The following is a 13,499-nucleotide window of genomic DNA, read 5'->3' on the forward strand; positions in this document are numbered from 1 at the left end:
GGGGCCCGCTGCTCCGGGAGCTCCCTGCAGGGTGAGCCCGCCCGGACCCCGACGTGTGCCCGGCCCCCAAAAGCTCTGGGTGATCGTTTCGTTGGGCGCTTGTCAGGGATCGCTTTGGGTCACTCTCTCCTTCACTTTAGCTGTTGTGGTAAAAACTAAACCCAGCACGCTGTCGTATCTAAAGAGGTACATTTGCGAAATGCATCGTTAACTTTGGTACCCAAAGCAGCTGGAGAATTAGGCTGTATGGGTATTGCACCCGCTAGATTCAGTCAGACTAGGTCCAGCATTGTCAGTCTGAGCCTTGCACAACCTGTGCTTTAAAAATCATCATCAAATCTATCTTAAACATTACATTTTTATTTGCCCTGTGAGGTGAGTCCTGGGGCCTCAGAACTTCTGAAACCTTGTGAGAGAACCTGTGGCAAACAGGAGACTCCCAGACCAGTGCATTAGCGTCAGTTTGATGTTACAGGCTGTCATCTGTAAGTGTTCACAACATACCGGGGGAAACTTTCAGCTCCCCTGGGGTGGAGGGAACCGCAAGTGCGTCACACTCACTTCAGTGTGTTGTGGTGGAGCTGCAGCAGGAGAGGGACGAAGATGCTTTCGGGAATGCAGCCCGTGGTGATTACTGTGGTTGCATTTAGTGACCACAGACAGGACCGGGAATGCAACAGAAAGGAAAGCAGTAGAGGGGCAGTACAAAGAATGCAGTAACAGAGCCAAAGCCCGTTCTCCAAGCTGTTGCCAGTTCAGGAAGGTACGGAGCTTCTAAGTCTTGCACAGCAAACTTAGCTCCCTACCTTGTTCTGGTGCAGAAAATTCAGTAAAAGTGGGCTTTCTGGTGGGCACGCCTGAGTGTACGTAATGGTCTGCTTAGCCTAGTGAATCCATCACATGGAACTGATGACTGATAAAAGCAGCACAGCCAGCATAGCATGCTGGGGAGAAAAGCGGTGTTCTCCCACATTAACTGGTTGAAATAGCAGTTCTGTTTTCATTCTTCCTCCAGATTAGCGGCTAAAAAAATCACCATCCCTTAACAGTAAAAACAAAATGTGCATAAAGCAAGGATAATGGTTTACATAATGTACTATGGTCTTTCTAACAGATGAACTCCCAGCAAACGTACAAGATAGTTTGTCCTTAGGTGGCGGAGCTAGCTGTGGTCATTTAGTGTCTTTGTCTACGCAAACTTATCGATCGTACCCAACTCCACTGAAGCTGTTCATGAACAGAAAATACCGATACAGCAACCAGTAGCATTTTGCCCAGAGCAACATCTGTGCTCCAAGCTGCTTACTGTAATACTAACCAGTACAAATCTGTTGATTTGATAACACGGTGTCAAATGGTAAATCTGGATCAGCGTTGCATATATCCAAGATTAAGCATTTTTGAGTCAAAGCCTTCAACTCCATTAAAAAAGAAATAGGCCTTAATTCTAATCTTGGTATAGTGGTGTTAGTGCAGAGTGACTGCTGATTCCACAGACATGGTAACCAGGATGACTGAGGTATGTTAGTCTGAGCTCTAACTCCCAACAGCCACAGATGCCTCGCTTCATTTTTCTACCAAGTCAGGTCAGTCTTGTAATTGCTTAGGGAAGACCAGAGGTGCACAGAATTCATCGTGGCACTGTTTCGTTGCAGAGGAAGCCTCCTGTAAGCTGACTGCATCTTTGAAAAACATATACCCAACAACAGACTAAGTGAGAAACGTTGAATAAGGGCTAGTGAACATGTCAAGACAAAATTACACTTAAATATTACTTTTATTGCTAAGGGTATTTTGCTATAAATTAATAACGAGAATCAGGACATAAAGTAAAAGCAGTATTTAAGATAGGGAGTGTATAAGAACATGAAGGATCTTGGGGCAGGAACAACATACTTGCTGCTTGCTACCCTCCCTGACTTACACATATCTATCTTAGTCATATCCTGAGAGGAAAAGCCACAAACACATCGGAGGAACACTGATGTGAATTTTCTCCTTTACTCAGCTTGCTTAGCTGGTTCCACCACCTAGTCAAGCTCCATGAATAAAAAAAACAAAGCCAGTGTTGTGTGATGTTTAGGTTAGCTCCATCTAGACACAACTCTGTGTGCTTCAGCACTAGAAAAGATGTGTCTTTGCCAACAATCAGTGCAGTTGCTCTGTACACTGCCACCTTCTCTCTGGAAGCCTGGCTCTGTCCAGCTGTCAATAACAAGGAATCCAAAGTAACTAGTCAGAGATGAACATACAGACTCATGACCTCTTAAATTTGCCATTTAATTCTGGATTGTAACTAGTACACAACAGATGTAGTCATGCTTAACTGATGATATACACTGCAAAACAGTGGACCTCCTGTAGCTTTAGTGAGGTCAGGTGTTGGGCCCCAGGCAGGTACAGTGCTATGCAGGTATAACTGGAATCCCAGCATCATAAACAGCCCCATTCAGAAACAAACACCTATTTCAGACTCTCACTTCCATCTGTTTTGGAAATGATCTGGCCACAGCCACTGCCTCTTCCCATCACTGTGCTATCACCTAGCTGCAGAAGCTGCCATGGCAGTCCCTCCAAGCCCTGAACCCCACCACGGCCCTGCTCCTTCAGCTTACACCAGCAACCACACACAGTGCAGATACGGGACATACTGGACTGGGCCAAGAAAGGTTATTGAGTCATGACTTTGTATCCAGCCGGACATTATCCTAGATATAACCAACCTCCACTCTGTTCCTGAGGAACATACAGCCATGTCGTCAGGAAGTGGGTCTATGTGCTTCAACCGCCAGTGAGTTCAAGTGGCTATCGCATTGTTGCTGCTTAGTGCACCAAGACATTTCCATTTCTGTTTCTTCAGCGAGATCAGAAAGGCTACAAGCACCTGCAGTAAGATAACTACTCTCTTGATTTGATGCTCTAGCACAGTTTTCTACATTTGCTTTCTAACTTCTAAATGCCTATGCTACCAGCATAGAAAGGTAGATCATGATTTTTGTATAAAAGCAGCCTATTGTTACCAAGATAGAACTAGAACCTTCAGCTTCAATTTATAATTCTTTTTCCCCCTTGAGAAGGGCTAAGATTTTTTTTTTAATGGAGACTTACTTCAATTTGAACTTTTAAAAATATCATTTCTCACTTTGAATTCAACCCAGGGATGTTTTGCAATCAACAGTCTTTGTCTTGTATACTTCACTTTAATAAACTAGGGACCTAGATCAGTTACTTCCTTAAAGCACAAGTGACCTGTTCCCCTGCTGGGATCAACAGCTCTTGGGGAAAAAAAAAGAACCAACCCCAAACAAAAAAAACTCTACCACCCCACACAATAAAACTCTGAAAATAAATTACTATCAGATTCATTCCGTGCTATTCTTTCACAATTATGAAATTCTACAGAAATTACGATTATGTTCATTTGTTTTATTCTCCCCCACCCCTTGCAAGCTAAGTATCACACAGAATAGGAGATAGAGGCATTCTGCAGAACTAGTTATATTGCAAAGCACAGACTGAGCAGCAACATAGACCTGTAATCAGCTTCGGGGTTATCTCAGGGCTTAAAAAGAGAAGTGGTGCTTGTTCACGAAAAGTTCCAGACAGTCACCTTCTCCTGAGCTCAAGGGTACCAGGTCTGTAAGAGAACTTAGGAGTGTACTCCAGTATCTTTTGGTGTGGACTAGCAATAGGAAACTTTCTCTAGTCCTCTTCTGAACATTCAGCAAGTGCTTTCAGTACCTACCACTGGCAGAACATACGCAGCTTGGGTTAATCTGTGAAGGGACACGCATGCACACTGGTATAAAGCCCTGAGCCAAAGCATCTTGAAAGAAGTTTACATTCCCTGGATTAGGCCCACTCTTAGTAATGCAGCCAAGATTACATCCGTCTGATTCCTTCTGATGATTCCAGTTTGAGTTGCTCCAAAGAGTCATGAAAGCTTAGTGCTTCCCTGGCTGCTACCCAAACTCGTGTCCAAGACCTCTATTGATTAAGTACGTAGGGTAGAGCCAAGACAGCTTTAGCATAAAATGGAAAAGGTTGAGGCTTGATCTAAATTTGTATGGGTGCAAATTCTCATTTATTTTCATCTTTCCTGACATACCTGAAACCCCATGAACCGTAAGGAAATTAACCTACTTCTGAAGGAAAGCATAAGACTTAACATATTAAAACAGCATGAATACAGGAAGCTGAAAGTGGAAGTATAAAAATAAGTCTTCTTGCTATAAAGAACTCAACTCAGGCACCCTGCCTCTTTTACCTGAACAATAAAGCATATGCACCTCTTCAGAGCTTGCTTTCCCCTGCCAAGCACAGCTCAGCACGGATTACAGCAGGATAACGTACCAGGCTGCGTAACACACCTGGGAGCTGCACGCCAGGTTACAGACCACAGCACAGCAGCCTGCAGGGGCACACTGCCTAAGGAACCTGACATACACGCAAAGCCAGCCAGGTCCCTTGGAGTGTTTTCCTTAAGTCATGGAGGGAACAGACCTGCTGAATGGGAGGGAGAAATGTCCATACAACAAACCCAGGCTCAGCTGTGCTCAAAACTAGTTGCCAATAATGAACCTAGTTCAGGAAACGCTGCAGGCTGGGAGGCAGACATTCTATCCTAGCCCTGGCAAGGCAGCTGATGCCGAAGTGCCTGCGCACAAGGTCTACTTGTGCTGTTTGTCTCCCCCCTCTTGACTATTACTGCCTGCAGAGGGGTTTCCGTAGGCCCAGCCGCATAAGGGTTGTTCCAAGTTAGTTCTCCTCCTGCAGAGTGCAGAGCAGTAGCAGTAATAAGCAGAGACACTAGGCAACAGCCTCTTCCTCAGCAATGCAGTTGGTAGAGTGTCTCAGGAGACCCTTCTACAGACAAAAGAAGACCACTTGGAAAGCTGAAGACCCATTACTTCCATCTGACCAGAGAAGAGTGCTTCAGGATAGAGGGGGTGGTGGAACAACAAAACACTGGCCTTCCTTGCCACTCATCATTCACATTTCTGGGAGAATAGAAGAACTGAGGAGTGCTGCTGCTTCTCAGTGTCTTGCTTCTATGTTCTCAAAGACAACTTCACCTGGATGGTGTGAAACAGGTATAGGACTCTACCTAAGAACATGTACTGCCATCTGCAAGTTTGAAAACAAAAATCCTCAAGCATGGCAGACTACCTAATGCCAAGGAGTTGCTGTTGAGCTGTATGTTTGTCCAGGGAATGTTTAGAAGCCAGTAGCACATATATACTAATGCAGGGCTCCTGTAAACCTCCAAGTTGGACCAGATTTGAGACCCCCCAAAAGATCAATTTTTTCTACAGTGTTTACAATAACAGTCTGTTCATTAAACTAGTGACTGCTGCCATGTTACATTGGTGTTCATACTGATCCTTATCAGTACAAATCCTTGTAATTCCAAACAGTGGAACAGAACTCAAGAGCAGCACATGCCATCTCCAACCACTTAACTAAATGGCGCCTTTAAACTCTCCTTAGGACAGTTAAGAATCAGTTATTAAGATGTCACTACTGAAAAATCACTATTGCATTTCTTAAGTTTAACAGTAAACCACATTGCCAACATATTATTGCACACAGTAAAGGTTTTTGGAACTACAGAGATAAGGAACGGGTAATCTAGAAGACCCAGAATAATGATCCCAGAGCCATTCCAGTCGCTGCTCCAGCAAGCATGCCCAGTGCAAGATCTCCGTCGCTGTCACGGTAGCGCTCTCGAATGATGACGTGGTTTGCAGGAGGTTGGCCATAAGGTCCTAAGTAATAAGAGATCATTAGCAGGAGGGCAAAAGAAATGTCTGCTTTAATACCATGCATTGCGATTTCAAAACATGCCCATTCTTTCACCCTCTTCTTCCCCTGAACACTAAGATGATGTCAGCTACAAAGGTAGAATACATCTCTGCTTTGGGTTCAGCCTCCACATTTACTAAGTAAATCCAGAGCCTAGCAACACTCCTAGCCTCGAAAGAGTTTAATATCTGAGAGAGAAGCTCATCACAAATGTAAAACTGAACTGTGTTCTGTCTTTATGTTAGCAAAGAACCTGTGAATTACTTGTATCATTCTACCAAATATTTAGTAGATTTAAAGCAAGAAATGGGTCTTAAAATTGATTCAAGCTTGAAGTTTAGACAGTGTGTGTAGTTCCCTGCCAAAGAAAAAAAAAAAAATATCTTTGGCAGCTCTGAAGCCAGTTGTTTGTCAGAAACTGTGTATCAGTTACTTACTCTACAACTACTGCCTACTACTTCAATTCAGCCTTCACATCCTGGACTGATCTGTTGTGTGGTGACAGCTGCTACGTTTCTTTTCAGATGAAGATTGGCCCAGTAGTAAGGAATTAACCTAAGACTCAAACCACCAATTGACCCTTGTTCTGCAACAGACTTGTACAAGCTGCACCTGTCATAGCTCCTACCTGCACAGCAAACACAATAGCATTGCTTTCCCTTCCAGACATTTCAGGAAGATTAAATACTCTGGAAGATACCACAGTGTTTTTTATAACAGACACTGAAGTAATCCACCTAATAGAAGTGGAAAAGGCTCTCAGTGACTCTCAACAATGCATAATGGGGCATTCAGAAATTGAACTGATAGCACTGGGAACCTCATAAGGATTATGTCAATTCAGAGAATAAGCAGTGAAGCCAGAAGTATGGGGGTTAAGTTAGATGCTAGAGGTGAACTTTACCCCTAACATTCAGTTGCAGTAACCCCAGCGAAGGAAAACATCAAGGCTGGGTTCCTGTGCCCAAACTATAACTAGCACTGGACGCACTGACTTGCAAGCTCTTTAGGAAAGTTACTGTTTAATGCTGCCTTTTTATCATACAGGTTTCTGAGGCTTGATTTCCAAAGCCTGCTGACAGTTCTTGAAAATGGTTCTTGGGACTTTCAAGAAGCTGCTGCTTTTCAGCTGCTGAGAACCAACGGAACCACATTCCTATGTGTTTGTATATATATGATCTGTATCTTAGGACTTCACTAACTTAGATGAGGAAAGCTTTAAAAGCTTTAGGCTGATGCACCTCCCTTGTATCAAAAAAATGGAAGAGGCAAATGAAATAACCTAGCAAATGGCAAAACAAAATCTCCCTCAAAACTGAAAAAAATCTGAATAAAGATTCTTGTTTGCAGAGCCAGATCATAAACAATCAGTAATTTAATTCTTCTGATTTATATTACCCATACGACTTCAAAGCCCCAGTTCTGTAGAACTGGGGCACTGTGCAAACCTAATCCTAAATTAAGGTGGCTAAGATTAAAAGCACACCCTAACATGTTAGTCTCTTTTTTTATTGGGATTGAAAGCTATACAAACCCGGACAGAGAAATAGAAGACTTCACAAGGCCAAGTGTACTGCCTTACAGCAATTCCAGCATGAGGGAAAGGAACCAGTTACAACCGTGCTTTGGGAGTGGATTTACCTTTGAAACCTGCATTTAATTCTGAGGTCATAGCTGAACAGCAGTGTTGAAATAATTAAGCTAGGTATAAGAGCAACAGATGAACCAAAAGCTCCTTCAGTGCCCAATATGGAGTAGGGAATCAGTAAGGATATGGTTGACAGTGATTACCTTGGTATGGATACTGATAGGGAACAGCATAAGCTTGTCCGTTGGAGGCATAGAAGACTTGAGGACCAGGGGGATACGCACCATTGTACTGATCGTAGCCATAGCCATAAACCTGGTGAAATCAAAAATATCCATTACAAAAGTACTCTTTGCTATCTATCCAATTATGCACTTGGTTCAACTGTCATTCACTTCTGATGCAGTTAAGTTACACTAAAATATCCAGTCTGTACTGATACAGGGAATATCTACTCCCTGAAAGGATTTAGAACAGCTGCTTGAAAAAAATAAGTGCTCCTAAGCAGTATTCACTCTCCACCCTTCCTGGATGGTGAATGGCGGAGACGGGGCCTTACCAGCTTCTCCTCTCTGCCCTCATGCCACCAACAGCTCTCTAGAGCACTCAGAAGTGCCAGGGAGGCAGCAGCTGATCCCAGCTCGAACCAACTTTCCTCTAGCACACTGAAAGTACATGTCAGGTTCAGGACAAACACTCTGTAGCCGTGTTATTTTGGAAGCAATTTTGTTTTCTAGAAGAGGAGGCTGGCTGCTGGCCCTCATACAGCTCCCAGCACTACAGCTAGTTCTTAACAACTATTTCTAACAGCGAGGGGCTGGAGCAGAGCACTTCTAGTGCAGCAAGTAACATTGCCCCTAACTATCCCTTTGTGTATCTCTGCACACGAGTCAGAACATCCAGAAATCTCACCGTATACTGGTTTGGCCCCAGAGCTGCTACTTCTCCACTGCAAAAGAACTGTGCATCTAGAAGCTAGAGTTACTGTGTTGCTATGACATCTAGGATACCACAGAATTCTTATGTGTTAAAAGTTACAGCTCCAGCCATTAAATCCTATTTTTAAACTCCTGATTTTATATCCTTCCAGTGCTTACACAATGTGAAAGCACAGACACACCTCCTTATGTTAAAAGCTGCATGGCCAATATTTTTCAAGATTAGCCAAGTAACTTCTTCCCTGTCTTTAAGATGTATTTTCCAAGTTCACTGAGCACCCATCCTTCATAACTCCCAACCAAATCCCTTTCAAAGGAAATCCATCTCAAATAGGAGTGACAATAGATTGTTAGTGCCTTACTCTCACTCTCCTTTTGTACAAACCTGGATCTAACTGTGAAACGCAGCATTCTGTGAGTACAATTTGGGTGCTTAAGGGATGGCTGCTCTTGATCATCACTTATTTTAATGCTTCCCGACGGCAACTCTTACCTCAGGTGACGGAGTGGCATAAGCTGTATAGGGAGGGGGTGCTGAGGAAATGGCTGTTTCATCATACATCACGTCAGATCCCACGTAGCCCTAAACACCACGGGAAGGGAGAAGTTACTGCCTTTTCCTACAGACAGCCAGTTAGAGTAGTGTCCGGATTAAAACTTGATGCCCCCAAAGAAAGAGTAACCCTTCGACATGCTGCATGGTAAGGAAGCAGGAAGTACCTTATAAAGCGCTACAAAAAGAAACAACCCGGAGAGCAGGCCTGGGAGAACACAAATGCCTGATCAACTACAGGAAGGAGCCATAAGATTTCTGAGCTCTGTGCGTGTGCACACACACACACAAGCACACCAACTCCTTCCCTCATTTTGCAGCCTCAGTTTTAGAAATTAACCTCTTGTTCATCCTCCGTTTTCAGACAAAAGTCCTCACAATGGAGCTCCCTGCTTCCTGGCACCCTAGAGTGATCTCACCAAGTTCTGCAAGAGCGGATCAAGGAAACAAATGCAGTAGGCAGAGTGGCACCTGAACATTTTAGCAGAACACTGGCTGTCACAGTTCTTTGCTACCTCCCACTTTCTGACTGTGAGAAGACTTTAAAAAAAAATGCAGTAAGAGAGGTTAAAATGTAGGGGGGTTGGTTGTTCTTAGGGAATTACTTTGCAAATGTCACCTATAATTTTGGTCCTTTTAGAATGCTGCATGATTGACTTACTTGAATCCATCTACAAGGAACTCTCAAATATAATTGAAATTTATTACGGTAGCCTTGTATTCTTGCCCCTAATACCGGATAGCTACAGTGATGCTCTCAGTCTGTGCCCTATCCCAAGAAAAAAAGCAGCTCTCTTTTTTAATTTACAAGTGAACACTTTAATAGCACAATAGACAGTGTTCCTATCGTCTCTTGTACCTGTACTGCAGATACTTTTGAGGGCATACTGTGGCCATATCCCAGGTCAAACTGTGGTGGAGATTCTAAGGATTGCTTGAAACACACTGTGGAAAGCACTATATGAAGGGGCACGTACTTCCACCACCTGAGAAAAAGTCCAGCAAATGCTCATAGCAACAAACGTGACCTGTTCTGCTGCAGGGAACTTAGTACAGGCCTATGACAAAAGCCTGCAGACGCCTGTGAATTACACAGTTCTCAAAGCTAGGGTGATCACCCTGCTATTCCGGTAAAGTTACGAGGCCCTGCAGGATGCTCAGTATGTTTGAAAGCTGTGTCAGACACCTACAGATGACTCAAACCCAAGAAGCATCCCACAATATAATGGATCTACATTAACAAACAGCTACTTTGCAGTAAGCCTCCTTTAGCACTGCACCTGGTAGGCAACAAATGCTAGGACTGGAAAGTGCATTTTTACTGGTTGCAGAAGATTTATGTTGTGCGCACTTCCCTTACAGACCAGCTTCCCAAACATTCACTTCCACCCAGAATGTATTTGCCCAGACTTAGCTGCAAGGATGACATGTGATCTCAAGGATCATTCTTCTCCCCACCCACAAGCCTTACCATCCTGCTCATGACCCTGTTTAGCAGAGAATGATGAAAGATCATTTCAGAAGCAAACCGCTGAACGACACAGAACACTGATGTGCTGCTTCTCCATCAGTATAAAGTCTAGTTATTACACTTACTGTGTTTGTTCTGGCATCCTGGAGAGCAATTTTCCACGCTCTGGGGAAAAAAAAAAACAAAACACCAACATAACATTGTTTAGTGGAACACTTATGAAAATTAATGCCAGTTTTTCTTTTTGGACTATGAAAAAAACAAGGTTAGCAACCAGAAGTACTGCATGAGCACAGTTTAAGATACTGCCTATGTCAAAGCTTAATGGTATGCTAAAACGAATGCACTAGGTGTTAGACCAAGACTGAGAAATAATTACTTTCTTTCAGAGCTGAGAAGGGATGAGGAGGAACGTGAGAAGGAACAGCCAGGATTTTGAAGGTCTTCCAGCAAGCAGAATACCCAGGTAATGTGCAGCCATGCTCCGGATAAGGAAATAGGAAGAGTTGCACCAGGGAAGTTGTATGGCCTGCCTGAACAGTTGCATCCATGCAGACTAGGGAGTGCAGGTCTTGATGCTATTAGAGTTTGAACAGAAGATACATACACTTCACAGAGAGACGCCCATGCCGTACGGCTGGGAGCGTGCTCAGTGCGCCACGTGTACTTGGCAAACACCAATAACAGAAGTTCCCAAACTATACACAGCCAAGCTCAGTTGAGATGTCACAATGATGGAGTATTATTCCTTTCCCATTGGGCTGTGCAGGGTCATGTACTACTTGAAGAATGGGAAAAGTGAAAAAACCCCAAACTGTTCAGTAAGTCTTGCATTAACCATATTAATAAGTCTTTTACTCCTCCTCACCCTTCAGCGTTTTCAGTCACGTCACCTGCACTTAGTTTGCATGAGCCAGACAACTTCTTATAGGAGAGGTGTATTTTTTGTCACTGAAAGCCTGTTTTTACCTGCCTGACAACTGTCTTAAAACAAGTTTCAGAAGGTCTGAAGAAAGGGAATTAGTGAGAGAGAGAAAAAGAAAGATAGAAAAGGAAGAAGCAGCAAACCCAGTATTCTCTGGCAGACTTACAGGCAGTCATCTGCGCTCTCTGCACAGAGGTTCACTGTCTTCCCATCACGGCAAACAATCTGCAGTAAACAGTCTCTCTGCTTCCCCTCTGGAGGCTGGAAATCTGAGTCAGAAAAAGAGACATGAGTTATGAAGTATTTATAACCAGAATTTCATGATTGCATTTACAAGAAGGGAGACAGTTTATACAAAAGACTGGACAAAATAAACTAGGGCCAGTTGTAGCTGCTTTCCATGGCATCAGAACAAATTAGAGAAGGAAATAACCTGTTCTCGCTCTTTAGGGTCCTGAAAGTAAGTATCTCTGAACATCATTCTGAAGAAATGCACGTCCCCTACAGCAGAACCAATCCATGTTTAGCAATAAGTACTTTCCAACACTTGCGTCCTTCACTTGCGTCAGCATCAAGTGGAGTGAGTACTAACAAATGCTAGGAGTAAACTTAGTAATACTTGAAAAAAAAAAATCTGCTGAAGTTTCCCATTTCTAGTCCTGCCTCTTGCTCCCGCCAGCGCTGCAACTGCACCAGTAACACTCGATAAGCAGACATGGGAGGCTGCTGCAGACATCCCATTCCCACCTGCACATACGGTACTCTGTCCTCTGTGCTCGGTCTTCACCTGTCACATAGGGATACCACACCCTGTCTATCTACAAGGGAATTTAGGAGTAGGTTTGGTTGGTGGCTGTTGGGGGGGTTTCTTGTGGGGAGAGGATGGCGGGGGTAACAACAATGAAGTTGCACACTTGGCCACATTTACTTCTGCAGTAATGTTGGTATGCTGGGTGAGCACTGAAGTTGTAAAGAATCTCTGAATACATAAATCTGGAAGGTTTCATTATTACCTCGACATTCATTCCCCAGTCTGAGGTTGATGCAATGGATTCGCATGTGGATTTTATCCTCCATATCCTGGCGACTTTGATCATCATAGAATATTAAGCGGCCATCAGACCACAGGTCAAACCAGTTCTTCTTCCAGCGCCGTAAAATAGTACCTGAAAAATCAGTCACTTTTGAGGGCACATACTGGGAAGTATTTGTGTCCTAGAGTTAATAAAAACAGACCAAGAAATCCTTCACAGTTGCCCCAGACATTCTGAGGTGCCAAGTAAAATCCCCGTTTCAGAACATTACAGAATCGGGTTCCCTATTTTATCTCGTATTCAAAGTCACAACTGCCTTTATTTTAAGTGCATAACCTGGCATTTTAGTTCTAACTTGCTGCAAGAGCAAGCAGAGGGCGTGACTATTGGAAGACATGAAGTTAAGGTGTCAGATAAAGTCTCCACTTACACAGCACTAATTACAGAGCAGCATCTGAAGCCGAATGCCAGTCATACACCTCAGATATGGTACATCCTGTTTCCCAGTGGTATACCCCAAACGTCACATGGACATGCTGTCACAACAGGTCATTTTGTGAAGTGTCCTAAAAATGAAAAAACAAACCCAGACCCTACCAAAAAAACCCAACCCAACAGGCTAGAGACTTGTTTTAAAACAGACCTGGGAATTACTAGGTTGCTCTGATGTTTTTTGAAGAAGTTAGACACAGCGGGGAGAAGAGGAGGTAGAAGGCCCATGACTTACTTTGCCGCAGGAGCCATCCGCTCTTCACAAATGCCATTGTTGCTTAATCTAGTGGACAGAAGAGGAAGGTAAGGGGGAGAAAAGCAGTCTTCAGTCATAATAATACATTACAGAGAGGCATCTCAGGTTATAATACTATATATTATACAATATTATACCAGCTAGTACCCAGCTAGTATTGCAGGTACCCAGCTAGTATTGCAGCTAGTATTGCACCCAGCTAGTATTGCAGAGAGACAAGGTCAGTAGATCTCAGCTGAAGATACTCAGTAAGGCACAGCGAGTATTCTAGGACTTAACAAATGGAACAAACGTGCAATAGTAGCAATCCGATGTGACGATCACAGACCACTTTTAACTGGAAAACGCACACGCTTACAGGTACCACTCTTGCAACATGGGGAAGAGCCATACTGGAGTGACAGTTTCCTGACTCACCACCAGCTCCTTTCAAAGTT

The 13,499-nt window shown here is 43.6% G+C and overlaps 1 protein-coding gene across 2 annotated transcripts; it reads right to left on the reverse strand.

The window, feature by feature from the left end:
* Positions 1-5,350: 5,350 nt before the first annotated feature.
* Positions 5,351-13,091, reverse strand: PLEKHB2 (pleckstrin homology domain containing, family B (evectins) member 2). Of its 2 annotated transcripts, none has more exons than XM_010152102.1 (7): positions 13,042-13,078; positions 12,294-12,446; positions 11,447-11,549; positions 10,481-10,520; positions 8,813-8,914; positions 7,597-7,708; positions 5,351-5,768 (listed from the first exon to the last, which is right to left on the reverse strand). In XM_010152102.1, the coding sequence occupies exons 1-7, from the start codon at positions 13,076-13,078 to the stop codon at positions 5,632-5,634; spliced, it is 684 nt and encodes a 227-aa protein (XP_010150404.1). In that variant the 3' UTR covers positions 5,351-5,631. The 2 variants fall into 2 exon arrangements, with proteins under 2 accessions (XP_010150404.1, XP_010150405.1); XM_010152103.1 differs by having other exon boundaries at positions 5,549-5,768; positions 8,825-8,914; positions 13,042-13,091.
* Between the last annotated feature and the right edge of the window lie 408 nt (positions 13,092-13,499).

This window comes from Eurypyga helias, unplaced genomic scaffold, assembly GCF_000690775.1.
Source record: "Eurypyga helias isolate BGI_N326 unplaced genomic scaffold, ASM69077v1 scaffold49255, whole genome shotgun sequence".
Lineage (NCBI taxonomy): Eukaryota > Metazoa > Chordata > Aves > Eurypygiformes > Eurypygidae > Eurypyga > Eurypyga helias.

Excerpts from the sequence above, each read along its gene's own strand:
- PLEKHB2 (XM_010152102.1), bottom strand. The coding sequence starts at position 13,078 with ATGGCATTTGTGAAGAGCGGATGGCTCCTGCGGCAAA. Across the intron at positions 12,447-13,041 it reads CGGATGGCTCCTGCGGCAAA|GTACTATTTTACGGCGCTGG; the intron begins GTAAGTCATGGG and ends CTGATTTTTCAG. Across the intron at positions 5,769-7,596 it reads CTATCAGTATCCATACCAAG|GACCTTATGGCCAACCTCCT; the intron begins GTAATCACTGTC and ends CTTATTACTTAG.